The following is a 26,336-nucleotide window of genomic DNA, read 5'->3' as shown; positions in this document are numbered from 1 at the left end:
AACAAATGTTATTCGGTATTTATTTGATTGCTAACACTTCCTAACTTACTCGTATCATAATAATCGTGCCACTCCATAAATGGAAAATAAATGGACTATACAAAGAATTTACATTGATATGTTTGCACAGGCAGGAACATTTACAATTTACAGCGGTATAGCTTCTTACTCTTATTCTTCTTATGCTTATATTAAAAAATTATAATTTCATTATGTTGTTATGTGTTCACATAATGAGGTTTTGGAGCTACTTCAAGTATAGTTAATATATATAACCTATGCTAAGCACCTCGCATAATAATATAAATCAATGTAATAAACAGTTATTCCATTGATATAACGGTCAACACTACGGCATGTCACACCGCGGTGGCACCCCCAGCGATACGATGAAAACCGCCCTTCCCATTTATGTGGATTTAATAGTAAGATAAGTTTTTGAAGCGTGTGTCTGTGACAGAAGACTGTAGCACGCGACCACAAAATAATTAAGAGACCCGACTTGCGATACCACCATTGTTCAACCGATCGCGAGCAGACTCTGTTTTTCATGTTACCATCGTACACTTTGAATGTTTCTAAAGACAAAAAACAGGTAATCGCGGGGTTTTGGTCTTACAATTTCTTTTCGTACATCACAATCACTTCAAAGCCACCTTTTTAAATGCTTAGGGCTTAGGTAAATGTTTCTCGGTGTAACAGCGCACCTGTTATATCCATGCGAGAAGGAGAGGATGGTGCCCGAGTTGGCGGGCTCCTGGCGCAGCGAGGCGAGCACCGTGAACTCGGGCGAGCGCCGCAGCAGCTCGGCGGCACGCTCGAACGCCGCTCCCTCCACCTGCAGCGATCGCGACTCTCCTGCAACACCACCATCACCAGTGTTTAGTACAAAGCGCCTTATACGGAACTTTTTACTATGAAAATGTATTGAAAGGGCCGTACGCATGTGACTAACATTTTAACACGTTAGCTGCGGAACGCGGCTTAAAACACCTCGTCCATGTCTGGTCGTTATAGCGGTAAGAAAAAACTTTAACTTCTCTGTGGTGCGAGAGGCATAACTTCCGTCTGGTTCAGTGTAGGAGAGTGATAACTATATGTTTGTGATGTGCTACTGATTCCTAGTTCTATGGTACACCAACCTAATGTCGGGTTTGTTAGACCTCGTACCGCACTGAACAAATAATAATGCTAACACAGTGCGGAACGAGGTTGGGAACGCCTCGTTTCCCCACGCACCTCGTACCGCACCCCACGCTAGCTTCACGTGGTTAGTGTTGTGCAACGCAGTCGAGGCTGCGTAGCGACGAAGTAGGACTGCTGTCTTTATGTTGAAAATTATCATGTCGAAACGTTGCCGAAAAAAGTTGACCATGGAGGAAGATGAAGAAAAACCGGTTGAAAAATCTGAGCCAGAATCAGAATACAGGAAGATATTTCAAAAACAGGTAAGTCACAAATATACTCTGTCTAGATGAAAGTCCAGTAGTGAGACTTGGCAGGCTAGGCGTATATCCGTATAGTAAGAAATTACATTATAGATAATTACGTTTCCTGTTATGGTTCAAACAAAAGTTAAGTAGCTACATTATTGATATAGGAAACGTAGGCAAAATCGTTACCGAGTATTCCGATTACTCTTTACCCTAATCTACTCGCTCCTACTTTTCAGAATTCACTGCAAAGGAAGCACATCATATCGATAAGGGTCCAAAGAAGAAGAGATGTGTCGGATGCTACGAAAAACTCCGCACATTCTTGACATGTCGTGAGGCAGACAAAAAAACCAAAAAAAAATCTCACGGAATGCACTGTTTGCAAAAAACCTTATTGTCTGAAATATTTCAATGAAAAACATCCATAACTTTTCCCCTTTTTGTATTCATTCTGTCCATAACGTTGATAAATAAAAACAATAAAATAAAATCGATATTTATTTTCCCATCACTAAATTATATGGAAACCTGCCATTTTTCAGTGCGGTCCGAGGTGCATTAGACCCACATTTTATTTTACCCATAGAATCTAAAGTAACGAATTTAACCAAGGGCGGCGGCAGTTTTAGGTTAATCAACTCATTGTTAATAATAATCAAGACAAAAGCCGTCGATTTTGTCTTATTTGGCGCCAAAAAAAGGATTTTAGTCTCCTTCGGGCGGTGGGATTTAACACGCCTCGTGCCGCCACAATGTCGGATATAGGACGAGGTTTAAAACAACTCGTAACGCAGTAATGGAAAGTACAGAAAAATCTGTGCCGCAGGGAACGTGTTAAGAGTAGTAATTCTGAGTCTGTATATTCTTCTTATTTTTTTATAAATTCACACGGAATTTTAAACCAAGTATTGAATGTGACAATAAAACAAAAAAATCACATAAGTGTCAAGGTGTGGATTTTAAATTAGGCACTTGTGACTCTTGAAATGTGCTAGAATGTTTACTTTGTAAATATTTATACAAAAATATCACACTTTGTCGTAAGTCTTCTTATTTACACTGCAAATATTATGCATCCGTGATATAATTATTATTTCTACGTTTATTATTATCCATGCATATGACGTAAAAAGTTATTTTACATCTGTATGTCCATATGTCCGTTTGTCACAGAGCTCTATCTCCTGAATCATAAGAATATTATAATAATAAAAATTACAAAAATGTTATCTTCATGGTGCAGTTCATAACTAGATTTGTCACTGCTAAAACGGGTCCAACAACTTAGGGGAAGTTTTACGACAAATAATAACATCAGTGACCTCCAAAGCAAATAAAAATTAGCTATAATGGTACCCAGCGGTCTCCCTATATCGTGCCCCTATCGATTGTTGATCGCTTAGTATATCATATGACATAGTTTACGTTGTCAACGGCACGGCCGTTTTATTAGCGCGAATGTACCGCAAACTCAAAGTTAGATATAGTTATTAGCATAAATAATATACGTAGCTAATTTTAGAAAACCTAAACAGGCAATTAGTTCTCTTCACTGTCTTAATTACTTGTGACCTTTTGGATAAGAAAGTTCGCCGTGCAATAAATTTTGATAAAGATCAGTTTCTAGTTTTATGTGGCAGTCATGATACCAAGGCCTTGGTACTACAATCCGGACGATTGGCAAATAGCCAACAATTTAACTTCATAGGAATAATTTCCTGCTTATTAGCTTTCGAATTAACTTATCTGTCTAGAGACGTCTTCATGCTTTTCGTTGAAATCTACTAAGTATTATTTGTGTCTAGTTTTTCCGGATGAAACTTTTTCTTCAATTTTAGTACTACGATATATTTCAACTTTAAACTTTACAAAGAGTAACTTGCAGACTGCAATGTTTTGTTATTTACGTAAGTTCAGCAATGCGTATAAAATATGACAAGGGATTGTGTGAAACGTATTCTCTGGCAAGTACAACAATAAGTACCAAAATATGTTTAAAATCACAACTGCACTGCAGATATTTGAGCTTGAGATTAGAAGTAAAGTAAGCATTGTTAAACATTAAGCATTGACCTTAATTGGAGTCATTCGTAGATGACTAACCATCAATATTTTAAAACTCATACTTACGGGCAACATCTGGGACCTAATGCTCAATGGTATTTTCAGCGCATACAAGCTCTATATACGCTACTAATCGAGCGGCATGATACGGCAGATAAATGGTAAAATATTCATAAAACTGCGAGTTAAACGCGACCCTGCGTCATTTCGCGTTGTACCGTTACCTATAAAAATGCGCTGTCTTTTCAATAAAGTAAAAGGGGTTACATAGTATGTCTTAAGTAGACTTGTATTGTATATGATTAGATATCCTACATTTTTATGAGAATTGAAGTATTTGGAACCTCAAAGGGCTCGTGAAGTGCTTTCAAATAAAAAATATTGCTTCTAAATGCAATGACTATACAGAAAAGGAAATAGGTAATTCAAGTGAAAGTAATAAAAAAGCAATATAAAAGAATTTAAATCATTGTGGGTGGCTTGGGGGATGAGAAAATAACAGCACGTGTTTGACGTGGTCGAAACCGACGGGGTAGTGCCGGAAATGGATGCGAGACGATTTGCAAGCGGACATATCTGTATGATTACTCTCTGATATCTATTACTAAACTATATTTAATGCAGTTTTTCTATTTAATTTTCCCATTTCATATCATTTACTAATAGTAATGAAAATATTGTCTATTTGGATACCGTAATACAGATTCGTATTTTCGTCATGAATTTCAATAAAGTTAGATGTTTTTATCCAAGCAACAAATATAAAAGGAATTGGAATCAAGGAAGCAGGGCGTCCTGAACAGAGCGAAGCGGTACTTCACTGCGGGGCAACTCCTTCTGCTTTATAAGGCGCAAGTGAGACCCCACATGGAGTACTGCTCGCATCTCTGGGCAGGTGCACCCCAATACCAACTTAACCCACTTGACCTCGTGCAGAAAAGCGCAGTACGAATCGTCAACGATCCGAGGATTTCCGATCGGCTAGAACCTTTAAGATTGCGGAGGGACATAGGTTCCCTTTGCGTGTTCTACCGGCTTTAAAATGGTGAGTGGTCCCAGGAACAATTTGACCTGATGTCTACGTCACCATTCCTCCATCGCACCACTCGCCGAAGGATGAAATTCCATCCACACCAACTGGACTCGTGGCGGTCCTCCATAGTTCGGTTTGCACGGACGTTTTTGCCACGGACGTGCAAGATGTGGAATGAACTTCCTCCCGAGGTATTAAAAAAAGCTGCAAAAAGAGCTCTCCTTCAAAGCCGGCGATGCATTTGCGACTCATCTGGTGTTGCAAATGTTAACTAAACTACGTTAACGTTAACTACTTTCCATCAGGTAGCACGTCTGCTTTATCGTCAGGTTCAAATATTTAAAAAAATACTTTTTACCTAATTGTCCACCGAAAAAGGTTATCTATTATATGCATCGTACTTTTGTTTATTCAATAAATGAAAGTATTACAAAACTGGAAATAAGAATAATGGATTAAAGGCAATAAGAAATCGGGAATTTGTAGCATGTTAGACGCGTGGGAGGCGGGCGGCGGGCGTAGGGCGGGCGGCAGACGGTCACGTGACCGCCGCGGTGCGATGACGAAACTGACAGGAGCACCCCGGGGTGCTCGCGAGCGGAAGGAACGAAAAAATAAACGCTTTTCATTCACTTAAAGTATCAAGGGACCTTTTTATTTATACATTTTACTGCGTTTGTTGACTTTTTGTTACGGTTCTTTTATTTACGCTTGGCGTTATTGTACACGCAAGAAAAACGTCAAACAAATATAACTGTTTCAGTAGGATAATATATCTACGGTTTGCTTGAAGGTGAACCAAATTTTTATTTATGACGTCTACTGACAAGTTCTAATTGTAATGTCGACTTATATATATTCAAGTTATATACTCAAGTATGCAAAGTTATACAGATTTTTCAAGAAAAGCTCATCGACCCGTAGACGGAAACTCACATGTACTATATGTATCAAGCGAGATTGAACCGAAGGAAAACACTTTGGAAGGGATTTTCTCTTTAATGGATAGAGTATTACGTAAGCATTGCTATAGGTGTATTGTACTTGTATGAATTCATATTATAATAAATGGTTCTAAGCGGATTGAACATAGAATATAAGTGTTATTGCTGTCAACTCAGTTTCACATTAAAGTAATTGCTTTTCGGAATTCCGAATTTACACGTGGCTAATGGCGGACTATTTACTCTATTGTTAAAATTATACCATAGAGTATTATTATAGGAATTCACGGATCATAAATAACAACGTTAAATCTGAGACTTTATACAATATATACTACTATACTATAGATTATAAATTTAAAATCTGTTGCGTTGATTAAACCAATTTTGGTTATAATTGATTTCCATGAACTTATTTATACTTCTTTGAGTAGTTAGAAAAAAATGAATGGCATATAATCACTACGCCTTAAAAGGGAGGTCTCGTTTTTTTTTCTCTGGCATTTTCAGTTATTTGCATAGATATACTCGTAATGCTATATAGAGTATCTCATTACAAGCTTTTATTTTTCATTTACACATTTAACAATGTGTGCTAACTTGTGTATATTAATAAGTATGTACTTCAATCATTGCTGTCTTATGCTCTTAATATGAGGGCTCTTATCAACACTTCAAAATAAGTGGCTCAATATGAAAATCTCAGATATGAAAGGACCCCACCAGTTTGGAACGCGTAACGACATTCGGAGCAGCTGCTTAATTGGATCGTGCCGTCAACGAACATGATGAATAAATCACGGTTCTCCCTGCCAGCTTTCTTTATCTCCCCTCCTTCGTTATTGTTATTTAATATCAATTAGAATCACCGCCGCAACCAAGCTTTACTCGTACCCAACATAACTTGATCTCTTAAAGAGAGTCAGAACGAAATAAATTTATAATGATCTATGCGGACATAGAGATCAGGTTAAAATTGTTCCAAAATGGTCATGACTGAAATAAAAATCTTTTATTAAATTCATGAATTACAATAATATTGGGGTTTTATAACAATGCAAAATATTCTCATTTCAGTAACAAAACAACAATGGATACATCTGAAATAGGGTGGTGGAAATACGATATTTAAATAATCGCAACGCTCTGAAGCTTAATAATTTTGTGGTAGATTTCTTATAGGGCAACTTTTATAATTTCATAGCGAGAAAAGTCTTAGTCTATGCAAGCATAAGAGACTTTAAACCCGTGACGTTGATTGAAAGATATATATTATGTACCGTCATTTCCTTCCATTACTTTTAAATCAGCAATTCTTCCTTTCAATGTTTCAAATAAATAATATTTCAATTTCATTGTTTAATTATGATTTGTGAAGATTACGGCAAATTATGTTATTTAAAAATAACTTCAAATTCTTTTACGGTTTCACATGTTCACAAAAAATAATACATATCAGTCTTAAATAAATGACATTATTACACGTGCGAACCAAGTAGGTAATCTGAATTTAAGGAGCTGTAGCTGAATTTAAATTGTTTTCGGTTTATGGTAATAACGGTATATTCGAATGCGACCCCATCGATGTTTTGGTTTCATTAAATCACCCACTGGTCGAATTTAGCGACATACAAATATTTGCACGCTTTGTGTAAACACTGTTGAATGGCGCCCCGCGGTGAATATATTTATTGGCTATCGTTCATGACAGGAGCAAACCGAGCAAATGACATGTGCTCCCCTTGAAACACGTCACATTCAAATGATACTTCCCATGTTTCCACGAAATGCTTGCGTGTCTAATGGGGAGCTTATTAGCGGCTATCCTAATATACCACAATTTTGGTATTATTACCATTGAAGTACAATATGTATACACGGTTATAATTTATCGAAAAAGTAGTAAATGCACTACAAAAATAAGTGAAATAAGTTACAGATTATAAACAGGTATATCGTGTTTGGGAACAAACGACAGTGATTTAGTCCTTGAATTTAAATCCTTGAGAGCTGCATAGATACCTGTATAATGCGTTTGTCGCAACAACGAATAATTTGAACAAAAGCAATTTGTACCTGAAAAAACACGTTACTTCTATTCATAATTCATACTTTTTGTTTTTCAAATTGCCCCTCAAATTCTGTTGTGTCGGCGACATAAAGCATCGGTCTCCAGTGACCCTCGTGCCGTGAACAATCGCATGACTTCACTTCCAACCTAGCTCGGTTCACTGAGCAAAATCACCGCATCTCACTGACGCAGATGCGACTCACTGGCTATGTGATTTGAAAATTTTATTGCACATCTTCGAAGGGTATTTTGATACACGATATTCCTTTTAATTTTTTTTATTATTGGAAAGTTGTTAATTATTTAGTTGCATTTTTTTATTCTATCATCAAAGTCTATATCTATATCATTTACAATATCCAACTATTAAATTATTATTATCTACAAATCAAGTTTTAGCAGAAAAAATATACCAATTAAATATTAATCCTATGGGGAGAGGTTCTATTTTTCTTCCTAGATTTCTTATCCCATTGATGGATATAGGCCGAGTGTACCTATCATTCAGGTATTCGACAGCCTTACTCGTCCATTATTTGAACTTTAATACTATATTGTCCTCGTAACAAACTTGTGCAAAATGTTTTCATATTTTACATCTTTATATCACAAACAAAAATATCAAACTTTCTGAATAGATAACAAATAGAGTCGAGTATGTGACCGCCTGTCACAACAATCGAGCAACGTGAACAATGAGCACGCCTGCTCTTGACGCTGACAAGGTGTTTTGATGGCACCGCTTAACTTTGATTGGTGCTTTTGAGTTTGACAGGCCCAACCGAAATTAAATTAAATTAACTATTCGAGTATTTTATTGCTAACCTACTATTGATACAGGTCGTTTCTATATGACATATTATGGTTAAATTAAAATTTACTATGCTGCTAAGTTTGACTTTTCAAACTTTAGACTTCCACTGTAGAGAATATTACCTAAGTGTAAACCCTCAGATATTTATAAGATGAATAACATTTCCTCGTGATGTTTTCATATACTTATCACTAAATTAATTTTTAATACACTACTCTTAAATATCAGAGGTGCGTTATGAACATCCAAAAAATAACTTTTACACGTAAAAATTAACATAACGTTGAATTCCCTTCTATCTTGTATGGATTCCGATTTCAATCGTACTTGTAACTATATTCTGTACGGGTCAAGGCTAACAACTACCCTGGGTTCTTATAATTATAATTTGGAAGTTACTGTAGGTGATTGAAGATCACAAAGATAATGTATTTGTTAACTTAAATACGATATTGTACAGCGGGCTCACCACCAATGTAGAAATTGTATATATACTACTGTACTGCAATAACTACTAAGTCGCAGAGTGATTAAAGATTACTTCTATAAAATATATAATTTTAAAAGAAATTAATATCATGCGCTTTTAACGTAAGCCTGCCCCTCTGTTCACTACAGTATTTTGATTTTCGTTAGTAACATCATGGGACCGACATTAGGCGCGAAATAGATTCCACATTCGATTATTATCTGCTATGCCCCAGATGTCACAGTCAACCTGTCGGTGGAGCGAAATGTTCCTGAATGGCATCGCCTGGCGGACAATAGACCGTCGGGGTAGTTGGACGTTTGACGCTTAACGCTTAACGCGGCGGGACAATATGACTTTCGCTTTGATCCCCACAAATTAGGGCGGACACCCTTCGACAATTACGCGAGTACGCAACTTGCCTAATGGCGCGTTTTAGGTTACACGTAAGTGAATACGGCGAATTAGCAGGTCTCGAGATGGTAGGGCTGCTCCCATGGGATTTTTTTTGTATTTTAGTAGATTATAGTTTGATTTAAGTGTTACAAGTACGAACATCTTGATAAAATAATAGTCAAGTTCGATCATGTATTATTAACCTTATTATACTCGATATGCGACATCGTACAATTTATTGAAGGAAAAATACGGAGATAACCTAGTAATATTAATAGGTATTCCCAAAATGTTATAAGATAATTACTTATTTTTCCCTTAATTACTTTTTTTTATTTCGATAAAGGTAAGTAGATTATGATGTAGCAACATATTATTATATCGAAAAGATAGTTCTTGACGCTTCTTCACTTTAACAAAATATTAGTACAATTTATCTCAATTCTAGTTATATTGTATACAAATCGCTTAAAATTTAAAAGGTCTCAAAATTTGATTAATACGGGACAGCCCTAGGTGAAATCGGCACATGTCCCGCATTTTGTCCCATCGGCCGTTGTGGTAATCACAGCGCACAGGGATTGCGGTGTTTGCGGATTTGGGGAAACCCGCGCTCCGGACATTACAATCTATTCTGTCAATATTCAATACGTCCGCTGCCCACAGGAAGATTAGCATTAAGCTCCGGGGATTTACGTTATTTGCGATCTAATTCAGATACGAATATTTATTGGATAAAAACGGAATTGTACGAATGTAGGACTATTTTTTTCTGGATAGTTTTAATATATTGACGTGTAATTTATTATTTAGTAAATCTACAAAATCTAAATCGCATTGATTATGTAATTTGTAAAAAGCCTGCAAGGGCTCAAAGTTTATACTCAATATTTTTAAGCCTTTGTCCTATTCTAATTTTGTTGGCTAGGATCGTTTTATTTTTCACTTGGGTTATGTAAATGTTAAATTATAATAAAAAACATAATATCGTAAAAGTACCCAGAGGGACAGTAAAAGTTTTTTTAGAATCCGGCACCCTATTTATTGAAGCGAAACCAGCAATTTCCGATTCCTGACAAGTTCCGTTTCCAAAGCAAATTGCAAAACGTCAACAGACAATAAGATGAAAATGATGAAGTTTCTCCCTTCCACGCAGCAGGAAATAAAAACAATCCTTGCCATAATAAATCTTTCATTGAGGTATTTTACTATTGTAGTAACTTTTAAATATTATTTTACTTATTATTCTTTTAGCCCAATTATTCAGATTTTTAAACGAGGTTTTTGTGTTTTAGTACCGTCAGATAAGCGTTATTTCCGTTTCAATATTACAAAAACCTTCATCGTCTGCAAATTTTTAATTAAGCTCAAGTTAAAAATAAAATTGTTCTACTCTTCCGAACTGATCTCAGAATTAAAGCTAAACAAATGCAAGTTGGTAGATTTCACAGACCTTACACAATATGACTGTCCAACAATTATTTAGTATTCTCCACGATATTATTCTAATGGATACATCGAAACAATGAAATGATTCGGACATATAGGTTTAGCAAAAGTTATGAATTGTTTTATATAAGGCAACACGAGAATAAATTATGAGTAAACCAATAAATTATTAATTAACTTAAGTAAATTATTAATCAATAAATTATTCATTAAGTTAAAATGATAGATGATATGTGATAAGCACATAGTATACTTGAACATACATGGATGTCGGAAAGCAAAGAGGCGAGGCCGGCAGTGCCATTAACATGACGTTTTAAGTGAATTGCACCTGAAATGGATTGCGCCTTGCACCTTGTTTACGATCCATTATTGCCTATCCTGAGCACTCTATCGTGTATCGGGTAAATGAGTTGTACACAAAAAGTATTATTTTTTCATATTAATAATTCGAATTACTTTAAATACCTGCTACTTTCACTTAATAGCGCAATGCCAAAGGACAAAAACCCGATATTTATTTTTGACTTATTTCAGAAACTACTAAGCTGATTTTGACGGGTTTTAAAGAGTTTATAGAGAAGCACGCGGTAATAACCTAGAAATATACTGCATAATGTCTTCATTATGATTTAAATCCCAGTTTATCAGACAGTCAATCTATATAATCGCATTTAAGTTAAACATGCAAAGGTTATGTTATGCAACTTTGTAGTAATAACGTACCTACGTCCTACGTATTATTATTACAGTACATACTTGCATGTACGCCGTACGCCTTCCTTCCGAGAATTTGTTGTAACTATGCAATATGCAATTGTTTTAGTATTACGGTACATGTAGATGGCAAATAAAACAAAATTAATTTTCGACTACAAGTAAAACTCGATTTCAACTGTAACTTAAGAACTTTGAAAATGGTAGAGCCCTAGATCTTATTACTTACAAACCGCTTAAAACATAGTGTTTTATATTTTTTTATCAAACATAAATATGTGTAATCAAGTGAATATAATATATCTATGTAAGTGAAATAACTATATATTGAGAACCTTAATGTGAATGTCACTAGCTACTCGTACGAATAGGACGTCAAGGACTATTCCTTTAAGTCCCGAGGCAGGAGTTAGTAGCATAGTTTATGAGACCAGTTCTTATTCCTTAGGCTAATTAAGTAGCACTAGGAGTGTAGACTGTAAGTATGCTTACCTTGCAGGGTGTAGGCGGTGCGCTGCGGCTGCATGCCCGGGGCCACGCTCACGCCGGCCCGCGACGTGTTGTGCAGCGACAGCGCGCCTAGCAGATCTAGCTCGGTGGCTACAACAAAATAATTATATATTGAATAAATATCACATAACGAATCTATCATATATGCCTTGACAAGTAATAAAAATAATATTGCGCCTATTGCAAAAGGAAAATTTATATACAATTTATTCAAGGAAAAATACAGGGATAACTTAGTAATATTATTAGGTATTTCCAAAATGTTATAAAATAATGTGTTTCCCTTAATTAATTATTGTATTTAAAAAAAGTCAATAGTATTCATTTTATTGTTAATATGAACTATGAATTTATGGACAAAAGATCACGCTATATGATGATAATTATTACAATAGAAAAACTGTAACCTATTATCTCTATTTATTAATTGTATTTTATGTTAATATAATTTAATTTAACTTTATTTTTATGTAATTTGAGGTCTTTTTCCATGTTGTCGTTGCCTATAATTATTCTAGCACTTTCCTTGGACTTTTGTGTATTGTTTAATTTAAAATGTAAAAGTGTAAAGAATGTTGGCAACCTTTTAATAAATAAATAAATATCTGTAAAGTTTGTAGACATGTAGCTACAATTAGTTGCCATTGTTATAAATAATTATAAGTGATTCAAACCATGTGGCAAATTATAATATTAAATAATATATTAATTATAATATTAAAATTTCCAATAACTCTTGCTAGATTTGAGATATATTATTATGACTATTCTTAGTCATCGTGTTAACTATTCAGTAAAAAGGTTACGCTTCTAGGAGAAGATCAAATTATATGACTCACGAATGCTGAGATTTTTTTTCCCGTAAAATACCCTTAATGAATACCTCTTAATGAATTCTATCAAATATGAGAATTGGGACTTTAGGCAATATCTGTTGTTATCTTTAGGTTCATAATATTTCTTCAAAATATTCTTCAAAATATAATAAGGTTTACATTAATTTAATAAGATCTGCGAGTAAGTAGTAAACTGAAATATAATCCATAAGAACAGTATAATTTTTTTACTTAACAATTAATCTACAATTATCCATAATATAACTAACCGATTTAACGATTACTGATTCGTTAATCTAATGAATATTTACGAACCAATAAAGGCATTTGGCCTACATCTGAGCAATCAATATGTACGGAGGCGGACTACGAAAAATGGAGAACAAACACAGCCTCGGCTATCGATCGGAAGAAACCGTCGTGGTAAGTACGAGCTTTAATATTCCAGTGTTTGCTGTATTATGCCATGTTTCGTTGGAAGAGATGCCAACACATATCGCTTTTTTTGGCAATGTAGTACTCAGACCGGCCATACGCGAGGCCGCTAAGTAATATTATTTAGCTAAGTAAATTCTCGTGTCATAATATTAGTTACCGTACTCCTCCGAAACGGCTTTACCGATTTTCACCAAATTTTATATGCATATTCAGTAGGTCTGAGAATCGGCTACTATCTATTTTTCGTACCCCTAAGTGATAAGGGTTGCTCATCCTTAACATTTTTTTTTATTTATATGGCCACACAACGTTTGCCGGGTCAGCTAGTTTGTAATAAAATAATATGGAATGTTCTTTATTGTACTTCACACCACAATTTCATTCCCGTTCTTTCTTCTTTCTTCATTAATTTATCAATATTATTATAGACATCCCACTAATTTAAAAGGAAAATAAATATAATATATATCAGACAGTCAACCGTGTATAATATTAAATACGACAAAAGCAATGAAAATGGTGTAAAATACATTCATGTATTATTCATACTTTTGTGTGTAAACCATAAATTTAACAGTTAGCCTGAGAAAATCTTCACAGTATAAACAGAGTGTCATCTATCACAAATAACCCGGTCACGTAGCTGGCTACAGCGTAGCGGCGTAGCGGCTCTAGCCTACGACAGAATAGACAATACATAGTAACTTTAAGTATTGTTGAACTTTATACATATCGTATAGAAATACAAAGTATTATATTTGTTGATAAAGAATAATATGTTACTTTAAGTCATAATTTTGGGATAAAATTTAAAAGTGAATGCAAAAGTAAATTATAATTAACATAAAGAGGCGACACAAACTTCATAATTCGGTGAGCTATAACCATTCATAAGTATGTACTAGCTAACAAAAGTTGTTTCATACTACAGTGTTGATTCTAATATTCATGAACACTCACAAACAATCATTTAGAATTGAAGAATGGATTTAGAAGAATGGAACAACATTCGACATATTTCTATTTCAATGCAAAAAAAATCCACATAACATAATACTATCTTTCCCTTTTTAATCTAGCTTATTCATAAAGAAGCAGTATATTCAACTACAGACTCATTAACAAAAGCTGGTGTAATATAAAGGCAGTCATAAAGACAGTATTCATATTTGACTTCAATGAAACTTTATAAAAAGATGAGAGTAGCGCTCTTGTGGCGTTATAGCATCAGAACGCGCGGCTGAGAGCAGCGGGCTCCCATGTGCCCTCGCGCTCTCAATTCCAACTTGAATTAAAAAGCGTCACATCTTTCGCCAAGTGCTCTCGTTTATACGTGGAGAAAGCCCCAATTTGCGATACTTCTCACACCAACTAAGTGCTAGGGTTCACGTGCAGCATTTATTCAGCTTTATTAATTCAATTTACTCACTAACGTTTGTAAAGTTAATATTCAAATAGTGACGTTTTACGATATTTGTAAATATCTATTAACAAGGAATCATGGTGGGATAAACAATAAGACGTTCCAACAATGACGAACATCGCTATTCTACTCGTATTATAAAAACACATAGTATAATGATAGCGTTAATGGAGTTTAAACATATTTGCCATAATACAAGTAATGTTTGAATTAATAGTCAAAGTTGTTAATATAATTTATGTGCCAGTATCTCGGCAGCCCTGGAGCAGGCAGGCGAGGCGCCGCCCGACGCCGCCGTGTCTGCCACCCTCCATCGGCACATCCACGAACTGATACGAAGTGATGCTCTAGATTACCTCGTAAACGGCCACTATTCTCCCAGCGTCTAGTTGCCAACGGAATTGTGTACTGCGCTGTGCGCTTTCATTCTTGTTGTTCATTTTATATTATGGTATTGTTCGCTCTCAGTTCGCTAGCCTACTTGCTAATACATTTTTGTTGTTATATATGGGTAACAATAATACTTATAAATGCCATTTATTAATTTACTGTATTCGTTTTCGAAAATGTTCCGTAACCGTTGGAATGCTAAATGAGATTTCGAATAAGGCTAGAAAGTAAGGTTTAGTTTGGATGAATGCAAAGATGATTCAAAAATGATAAGTGATGACATTCTTTATTGGTAGTGTGTATTATTAAAAACAAATCTCGACGTCATACAAGGACGTTTCCTCAATGAATATTTCTATAAAATGACAATGACTACAGTCATAAAGTATTATAGGAGTCATAACGTTTAGTAAATGACGATGGTATCACGATACAGAGTAGCTATCGGGCGATAATTCCACCCGCACAGCCTTAGCCGTAAACTGTTCTCCACGCGATCGTAAATACTTCCACTTCCACAGTCTTACTACATGTACGTATGTGTATGCAGTCCGGAACTGCTGTAAAACTACGAGTTAAATGGCTTTCTAGCTCCCGCTAAAACCCTACCAAGCGATCTATTCCTTACAAACATTTTTAAAAGCCGAGTCTGGAAGTTTAATCGCTATCTGCGAATGACAGTTTACGAGCTAAATAAAATTGTTTTAATTATTAGTGTGTTAATAAAAGATTTTGCTTTGAAAATATGGAAAGCGCTACAAGCATTAGCCAGTGCAATAAAACTGCAATCGGAAGGTTAATCACCTAGAGCGAAGTTAATTAATTAAAATCCTGACGTAATCGTACATAATCGTTCATTCTTCGTTTCATTCATTAATAAAATTTCCTATATTTGAATATTCGCTTTAATATATCAAACAATATATATCTAGGAAACGTAATGAATATATCTCTCCTTTCAAGATTTGAAGATGGCTACTTATCATTTACTGTTTTTGCCGATTACATTACCGTAAAGATTTATATCAAATGAAAAATTGACCATTAAAATCATACCATTAATCAATTTATTGAACTAGAGGGAATTATGAATAACACATTTAGTACAATAAATTTATGAAAATACTATACTCGTAAGTCTAGCCCAATTTACATAATTACTACCTACACGCAACCAAAAGTGTTGACATAAGTTTTTAGTGTTTCGTAAAATATTTCTTTACTGTAAAATATTGTTCACTTAAGTCTCGTGTCTTCGTAGTTTATAATGCAATGTTTAATAACGTTAAAAAACATCACGTAAATCCCAAGCAATTTATCAAAAATATTTGGGAGAAAATAATTAGTTTTGACAGCTGAAATACCTAACAAAAAGGTTTAACGGTTCGGAAAATTTTGGTTAACCGCGCCGGCCTCACGGGTGATTAATAAACGCAACGTCAAGCCTCTCATGAATACAGTAGGCGTAACGCCGCCTAAATGAGCTTTGGGTCTCATTCCAAAGTTTCTAAACTAAAACTTCTTTGTAAGACACAAGTTTTGCAACTTCAAAATTTAATATTAGTTATGGAGGAACTGTCGCTTATTGGAATACAAATTACATGTTTATAATTTTTGTAATAGTAATTATTTATAAAACCTTATAACATTTTAGACTATAAGATTTTAGACGTCGCCCACAGGGAAATAATTAGGTAGGATTTTATGCAAAGTTTTTCTGGGTTAAATGTCACGAAATAAATTTGAATGAGCTCTAGGAAACGGAATAAAAATCAGAACGGAATTTTTATTGAGTACGTACTATGAATTTTAGGTTTTTTTGTACGTGTAGTTCAAATGTAAATTAAAAGTCCTTGGTGTAATTAGCAGTAAATGTACATGATCATAATTAGTACTTACCATTATTCCTCATTTAATATTTGTAACTACATCTAGTTATTACTCCCCTCCTTCTTATTAGTTCCAAACATTTTACGACAGGGAACATGTCGCATTCACCCTAACTGCATAAATAAGTGTTTATTTTCCGCATAATAAACAAGTGGATACTGCAACCCGACGCCTGTGAAATGAGCTATCCGTTCACACGTGATCGAACGTGCAAGGGTTAATAACAATTAATTGAAGTCCTTGTTCGGGGAAATTCGAGAAGGCACGTGGATGAAACCTGTTTCATGGCCAAGTTGACCATATGGAGCCACTTAGTGAACTTAATTTATGATGGTAACTTTTATAACTCTTAGTTCATTAATAAATACGCAGGTGTCTTATTACTAAGTATTTCTCCTTTTATTGACGAACAATTATCAAAATACAGTAATTGAATAGAACAATCACATATTTTTTCAATTAACCCTTATATCAACCTCTTCTAATTTCACTATTTATGGTTTGCATAAAATTATCAAGATTGTGGTGACTTTATATTCATCAATAAGAGACGACGCCATTGTTTGTACTCTGAATCATGCTATAGGAGTTTTGTTTCAATAATTTGTTTGTATAAGATAGACTTCGACACAAGACATTTATACCGTGTCGCTCCTCAGAAATGAACTAATCTAAATTTGCTTCTATCGTGAAAGTACTAAATTATATCCTTACTTTATGCTAAACATGGTAGAATGATACAATTAAGATTCTCCTTTACTTTATTATTCCACTACATATTACCTACTTAAGTAGTTTTTTTTATACGTGTCAACATTGTGGACTCGTCAACTTGAACAACCCTTCTGAGTAATTCTTTGAAAATCAATTCGTATTGCATTAGAGTTTCTACAACAAAAGCTAACCACGAATGTTACGTAATGTAATGAAATTGGCTTTTTGCCGAGAAAATGGGTCGTAGCGGGAACATACCACAATTGTTATCAAGAAGGCAGAATTACACCACTTCAGATCCACTCAAGTGAAACCTGCCGACCCTACTTAAAGAGGTCTTTCAAATGAAGTCTATTATATAGATATATTATTTTCCTATCATTTTTTTTGTCTGTCTGCCTAATTATTCTTATCGTACCTAAGTAGTTTTAATTTCAAAATACCTAAGAAAGCATCGATATACTACTTAGTATATCGATGTAACAAAGTATGACAATAGTAAATACTTGTCATGAATTTTAATATCACTGCTAATGTCGTATTCATTTGTCTTAAGTACCATTTGTACCAGACGGAACAAACGATGACTGATATCACAGTTATGAAATAAGTTAAAACAAGACTACATGACATGTACCTAAGTGTAACGTATGTTTATTTGTTAACTATTAAAAAGTTGTTCATTACATGACATCTGTATGACATTAAAATACTGTTATCCCGTAATCGCGCTAACTTCTGCCCATTGCAAAGAAAAAATACTGTTATGCTGCCTAATCATACGAACACGTAGGTATAACACAAAATAACCCCTTTCATTATTATTTTCCCCTTAATTACTGTGGTACCGGTATCGGTGGTAGCGGATCGTAAGTGCATTACCGTTCGAAGGAAACGTTCCCGTGACATATGCCACATGCGTGCTTCTTGTCCGCACGAATTATTTTTTAAGACAAACATAAGGGTGAGGCAGTCCGTTATGATGACAAATATTTTTTAAATTAACTGTACTTACTTATTTTTGTACCATTTGATATCTATATTTGATTATTATTTTTCAGATAGTAAGTATCTGTATGGTGTTTGGTTAATTCAAAACATATTTTAATTTCATATGTATGAGTTTGTGTAGATAAATGTTTATATATTTTTATATAGTTTGTCTTAACGAGAAATATGATTATACGATACATCATCTTGTAATGCATAATACCATGATATATAACATTAACAATACTCATCTATAAATATCATTAATTGTCCAAAAAACTAAACAGTAACGTACAGAGCATCGCGTACCGCCGCGGAGGGTATAGTCGGGGGCGGCAGCGGCGCGTGTCCGCCACCTGTCGGCCACCGGTCGCACCCGCCGGCGCCTTATTACCTACCCAGTACCCACTCTAACCATATTCAAAATCCAGTATGCATAATGTAAGCATACCATCGAACCCCAACGTATTCGATTTGAAGACCGGAATTTCAAATGCTTGTTTGCATTGATTTCACATCCCTCAAATGCATTTGCGAATGTAATACGGTCGGGGCTTGGGTGTTTTAAAGAAAACTCTGATTTACATAGGTCTGCAGAAACATTTCTGCACGGTAAATTTTATTTCCATCATCTAAACACAAAACTCCGATTTAAGAGAAAACAAAATTTGTTACTGTAGCCAAAAATGGGGGTAAACAACGTTGTGAAGGTATAGGGTACGCAATAACTATATGGCGAATGTAAATGGAGCGATTCATGGTACAAATAATTAAACAAATAGCTGCAGGAAGCAATAAAAATAAAATTAAAACAATGGTACCTGTTTAGTATTTCGGATCGGCTGAAATACTGATAACAAATAAAGAATAAATTCAAAATTTGAAATCTTGACGTTTCTGTCATTACATACAGTCATAATTTGGAGTTCGTCACGAGACGATAAAAATAATATATTTTATTACGGAGGTCCTGGAAGGTCCTATCGGAAGTCGCGAGTCGCGAGTGTGTGTTGCATCAAGGACGACTGGTCGCCAAGGGAAACCTCGAATCACTCTTCGGTATTTATTTATTATTTACATCTACTCTTATTGTCTACTAGCGTCTAAGGATCAAAATTATGTATGCTAAGATTGTTATCGCTTTGTTAACTAATGAAGTAAACAGTTATATCTATCTCACAGTTTTTAACATAAGCGAAACTTCACCATCATCATTAATCCATTGCTATGTTCTCTCAGAATGAGAAGGATTAGTCCACCGCGCTGGCCAAGTGCGAATTGGAAAACTTGGCCAGCGCCATACCATACCTTTGAAAACTTTTTTTAAATTTCGCAGGTATGCAGGTTACCTCACGATATTTTCCGTCACCGTTTAAGCAAGTGATAGTTAATTTCTAATACGCACATACATTTGACAAGTAAGAGGTGCATGCCTGAACTTAAAATCAGTATAAGCGAACCTAACAAAATTTTTGTAAGGTAAATTCACGCTACCAAATATTACGCAGGTTGAAAACATTTTTTGTAGTTTTAGGTCTTAAACGGATAGGGCAAAAGAAATTGTGTAATTAGGGTGAAAATCCCTAATAATTTCTAAACGGGTCCACGGATCATGAGTCAGTAAGGTCACGGGCGACGATTCTCAAGTGAGGATTTAAATAGCCATCACATACTATAAGCACATTTTTTAAGAACTTTCAGGTGTGTAAATTTATATAACGATGTTTTATAACAGGTTATAATTAAGTTCTAATGTGGGTACAAAGTTTTAAGTTAAAAGAAGTTGCGTCCCTGTGATTAGGATTAGGTCTGCGGTAGAGGAGAGCGAAAGGCCTAGTTTCCAACTACTAGACTATTATCGCTATCATTTGGTAAATATTACTAAATATATATGACAAATAATAATTAGGGCCTTTCAATTTTTTCGTTTCGTTGGTATTTATTTACACGTGTTAATATGAAAAAGGGAAAATTCTATGTAGTTGTACGCAACTGTCGGTGGTTGAGATGGACCCCCGTTTGCCTATCCGTCTGTTTTTGGATTGTCCAAAATATATACAATATAATAATATATGCAATTATTAATGATGTTTCCACAGATTTATATCTAAATACAAATACAGGTCTGTGGATGTTGCATTCTAGAATTGTAATCAAGCTGCATATGCCCTATATCAGGGGTTCCCAATCTTTTGTAACCCGCAGCGCAGTTACAAGTTTAATATTTTTTCACGGCGCCCTGTCCTAGCTAACTATTTAAAGAAGACAGTCGGAAGAAATAGGTACCTACAATAATAGCAGTTATTTGATTTTGGTTGATCTTATTCAGTCAAATCAATGTGAAGGGTGAGCTTGGTGATCTCCGCGCAGTTTTACAGCGGGGAATATGACTTGACACTTCTACTCTAATTTCTTGCTCCACATTGATCCTTAGCGATATTTGTTCTTTATCACAGCTACAGCTGAAAACCCAGCTTTATGATGTTGCAAACGGAATGAAAATATTTAATGCTTTGGATGTTAAATTTGGATATTCATTTTGAATCGATGACCAAAACGCCAATGTTTGTGGTGTCCAATGATTAGATGATCGACTCACGGCGCCCCTCTTTACTTTCTACGGCGCACCAGGGCGCCGCGGCGCACACTTTGGGAACCCCTGCCCTAAATGAAGTCCTTAAAATTAAATTATGGCCCCGGGGAGCACCTTTCAAACACCATTTAGTCTTGACGATTTTCTTTGTTTAAGATATTGTTTTTGTTTTCTTTTCTTTTTAACGCGGCACAACTAGTCTCCAATAAAAGACATTACAAAACTTTAAAACACATGAAGTACCTATAGCTTTAAGCGGGAACGTTGCTTAATACTAGACAATATCACACAAGTATTGTAAATCCAAATCACACCTAACGGCAGCGCGGCGCGGGCTGTACTCCGCAAACTCTTTTTTTCAAAGCAATTCTAATGTTGTATTTGAAATTCTGATATCATTTTGTCCTTCGTTTACCCTTTGCATTGCCTGGCGCTTGCAAACAACATCCGGTCACTTGGAAATTTTACAATATTGCGACTTATTTGCACATGCAAGTATGTATCTGTAAGCTGAACATTATGCACTAGTTGCCGTGGAGATATCAGCTAGGAAAATATGTTACGACCTTGAATTGTTATATGCAGCCGTTCTTTTATTTATGCTGCTATTCACGGACATAAACAAGTTAGGCTAACACAAATAGGAATTATGTTATATAAGCAAGACCTAGAATCTGTCATAGCGCACTTGACTTAAAAGTGTACATTTGATTATATTTCGATGACAATCTGTGTATCACAATTAACTGAACACGTTTCTAACTCGGGTAATAAAATATACTTTATGAACGTCAATAGTAAATATGAGAATATAACGAATGATGCGAACCCATTGAATATCTTACATGCGCTATATTTTATAAAAATGTACCTGAGCGAAGATTATACAATATTATACACTGAATAATATATTTTAAGAATGGCGCCAAAATAATATACATACATGTAATAATAAATAAATATATTATGCATTAGCAATAGCATGCAGTAGGAAGGTATGTAGTTAGAATCCGTTAGAATACAATTTCCGTCATCTACTTTGATGCCCGGTTTTTGCACAAAAAACTCTTTTGATAAAAACAAAGAATACAATACTTAAGAGGTTTACGATTGGTTCTGAAATATCTGAAATGTATTATATCTATTTCAATATTAAATTCATTATCTATCTCGACCGAGGAAAAATAATTCAACAACATTTTAAGCACGAAATTATGCATGCTATTGAATATTTGTGTTCGAGGAGGTGTGTCATAACATGTCATATGAGCATATTTTCATATCATCGCGAGCAGAGGCAACTGTGTGGGTTAGCAAGTGATAAGTCGTGTGTACGTATGGTTAGATTATAGGTGTGTTTGACACTTTGAACTTGGCAGTGGGGCACGGGGCCGCTAATCCTGCGCAAACAGCGGAGAGATAAGGCTCCGCAGCGCACGTGTGTACTCCCATTGTGCGTCGTCGGGTCGAGCTCGCTTCCTAAGCCGGCTGCCGACAAACACGCATTGAAGTACCGGGACTGTGAGACAATCTTTTCAACCTTTTATACCTTTGTATGGTACCGAGAGTTTATTAAGTTTTTGCGAATCTACATTAAACACATCGACGTTATAATTAATTCTAAGAAAAGGATCAGATATTAAGATATATTTCAATTATTATATACTATAAGTACTATAACACCAAGAGCTTTACAATTTTAAAATATAATTTTTAATATAAATGATAAGTGTATTTCTAATAATCATTTAAGCTTCGCACACACAAATGGAACATGCTAGGAGACCATTTAGCATATTTATATTTATTGCAAAACACACCCCTATGTAAAAGTAAATGAACAAATTAGATACCATAACGAAATCATTCGATATTGGTTATCGAACAAACAACACGATGGTGGGGCTGCTGGTGACGTCAGCTGGGGTTGCAAGTGTTATAACCTGTCGTACCCTACCAACTACTCTACGTTACTCTCACCCTTGAATGCCAACTTTTATGTAGCACTAGATACCAATTTTATGAAGTATTTACCATTTGCGTAGCATATTGCATTATATGAGTAGTATCGTATGTTGTAATCATCGAATCACACCATAAAATTTGCAAAAGGCGTGGTCTTGAGCCAATAGTCGATACATTGATGCAGGTTTAAGTACTTAACTTTATGTCAAATTGTACGTATAATTCACTTAATCCGCCCATTTTAATACCAGTTCCGTTAAATACTTAACTACAAATACTTTAATGGATAGCAGTGATAGCCTAGTGGTTAAGAAACGCGGCGTCTCAATCGCGGGGTCCGAGGTTCAAATTCCAAATCAAATTTATGTGCGTATTAGAAAATTATTATCACTTGCTTAAAACGGTGAAGAAAAACGTCGTGAGGAAACCTGCATACCTGAGAGATTTATAAAAAAAAATCTCAAAGGTATGTGAAGTTTACCAATACGCAGTTGGCCAGCGCGGTGGACTATGACCTAATCCTTCTCATTCTGAGAGGAGAACTGTGCCCAGCAGTGGGACAGTAATGGGTTGATGATGATGACTTTAATGGAAGTTTTTTTACGCTACAATGTTTTAAGATACAATTTCAAATTTACAAATTTTATTACATATATTAATGAAATAATTATTTTTAATGTGTCATATTTTAATATTTAGTACTGGCACAGAAATTTAAACTCGTATTTATAAAAATAAAATATTGAAAAAACAATGGGAGAAAAACAAATGATGAACTTATTTTCTTTCTTTGTGAATATTTTCTAAATGCATAATTAGTTAGTGTTTCATTATGAAAGCGCAAATTGGTAAGGATTTTTATATTTATTTATTTCGTTTAAAGGAGAATGCCCATTCTTGGTACTGATTTTTCTCATGCGTCAAAATGAAAGTAATATTAAAATTATTTTTGATTTTTTTACATAATTTGTCGGTCAGAATAGTTTCTTTGAACAGGGGATTCCATTTAAGATAAAATAAGACGAAATGTTGATTGTTGTTCTTAAAAATAAAATGGCGGAATTTTATTTTCGGAATTCATTATTTTAGGTTTTTAGGATTATTTTAGGTTTTTTTACCTACTACATTTATAAGTAAATGGAATATGTTAATCGAACTACATTATAGGTACCTACTATCAGTTGCAACCGACTGTCAATCTATCGTCGGATATTTTCGATTTTGAGGTTATGTAACATTTCGGTAAATAACTTCAGAACCCGGGTGCTGATCTAAAAAATAATTATTGGTGGTAGTGTTTGGTTAATTATACGTCGTCCACAACAAGTTTCAATTTGATGCAACTCTGGACGGCGGTCCATACTTTCGTGGGCATTGTCCTTTATAGATATTTTCGCTTTAATGTTAACTGTTTTCAAATAACTTTAATATTATATGAATAATTTTTTATATAATATGTTGTCTATAGTAGGGTTGTTTGCGCTTTGATAATAATGGGTTGACATATTGACAATTGTGCCACGATAGTCCTCAATACGTAGAGCTTACATCCTACCTATTACTATACACCTACTCGTAACATCAAAAGAGAGGTGAAAAGATTTAGAACATCAAATATTTCATCGCGACATAGAATAGTACGAGAATCGCTGATGGCAAATATGAATCACAAATGCTAAGCCGACTTACCAGCTTTTCCGACTTAGACGCTCCCCACTACACAAAGTAGATAGCTGGAAACTCACTAGATCATGTACTAAAACCATATAGATATCAATTTTATTTACTCATTCTACTTACTTTGTGATTAGAAAAAGGAATATACGAAAATTGTTATGAAATAAATAGAGATAAAGATTCTTTAGGAACCTAATTTGAATTTACAATATTATATCATAGCACAGTATAAGCTTAATTTTATTTATAATTTGAAGTAGACTATAATTTTTAATTACGCATAATAAAAAGTTACTACATACTAAATTAACTGCTTTCAAGGAATTACTTCAGTAACTTTGAGAGCAACGAGAAGCCACCCCAATTTACGCAATTAGCGCGTTTAATTCGTGGAAAGAGAGGATTAAATTTTATGCTTAAGCTGATTAGCCCAACTCAAAACCGCGGTGTCAGGAAGCGAGTATATTACAGTAATATGCCGCTCTTCACTGTGGCTACATAATGAAACCGCGATATCAAAAGGCAGACGCTTCGGGGAATAGGGAAGCTGACCTTGAACTCGCCCGGAGATGACTCCGTTTCATTTAGCGAAAGCCCAATGTAAGCAAGACTTCATTTTGTTGAATATATACTTTTAGAAATTCTAGCGAATATTGTAAATGCGACTGGCGCTGTATCTTTATATATCTGTCTGGCTCCGCTTATGTAGGGTAATCGTGAAAGCCCCGCTCCTATTATATGCTTTTTCTTTTCTTTCGCAGAACCATTGCTGAGTTCGTCTATCATTTTTCATATTTGTTAGATTTCTAAGCTTATATAACTTTAAGTGTAGTTTATAATTTAGCTAGTAAAAGTTTCTGTAATAGATACCTACTTGATTGTTGTTTTTAATCATTTAACCATTTATTTGCCATGAATATTCAGTCACACAGTCATTACAGGTCTTACAATATATACATTAGTATCATATTCAGCTATATTAATTTAATAGCATGCAAATATTACAATTAAAAAAAAATCAATATAATTAAATACAATTAATTCACAAAGATTCAACATTACATTATATATTATTACTAGATTAAACGTTAACTAATTTATATTAAATTTATGTATATTAATATTATGTTTTAGGTTAAACGTAAATAATATTAATAGTACCATTAATATTCCAGTAACACTTAATAGAAAATACCTACTAATAGCGTTACTTCATTAATATTTTATCACCCTCTAACATTTAAAAGTTTCGTAAATGAATATGGAGATATTTTGATACACTTGATAATTACATATATGTATTATACTCGTAGGTGTATTATACATACACAAAGTATATGTATATACGTATATGTATTATACATACACAAAGTTAGAAAACTAGTCATCAAGTACGACATAATTTATGAATGTAGAGCAAAGACGAAAATTGCGGTTGGTGGGTATCCATAATTTACGCCGGACTAAGTTAGTACTCGGTATCGTTTGTAAGGTGGGATCGATACACTCGGTTTCGG

General features: G+C 34.6%; 1 protein-coding gene across 2 annotated transcripts in view; it reads right to left on the bottom strand.

The window, feature by feature from the left end:
* LOC140751506 (protein kinase C-binding protein NELL1) overlaps window positions 1–26,336 on the bottom strand; it is a 52,112-nt gene that overhangs the window by 11,981 nt on the left and 13,795 nt on the right. For both annotated transcript variants that reach the window (XM_073085396.1, XM_073085397.1), the window contains exons 2-3: window positions 11,886–11,993; window positions 708–858 (exon numbers count right to left, since the gene is read on the bottom strand). In XM_073085396.1, coding sequence (XP_072941497.1) covers window positions 708–858; window positions 11,886–11,993 — 259 coding nt within the window. The remainder of the gene's footprint in view (window positions 1–707; window positions 859–11,885; window positions 11,994–26,336) is intronic.

The sequence above is a fragment of the Epargyreus clarus genome, unplaced genomic scaffold, assembly GCF_041222505.1.
Source record: "Epargyreus clarus isolate Ecla_fem2 unplaced genomic scaffold, WU_Ecla_fem_2.2 ptg000023l, whole genome shotgun sequence".
In the NCBI taxonomy this organism is placed as follows: Eukaryota; Metazoa; Arthropoda; class Insecta; order Lepidoptera; family Hesperiidae; genus Epargyreus; species Epargyreus clarus.
The sequence above is the reverse complement of the archived record's forward strand: the minus strand, read 5'-3'. Positions and strand labels throughout refer to the sequence as shown.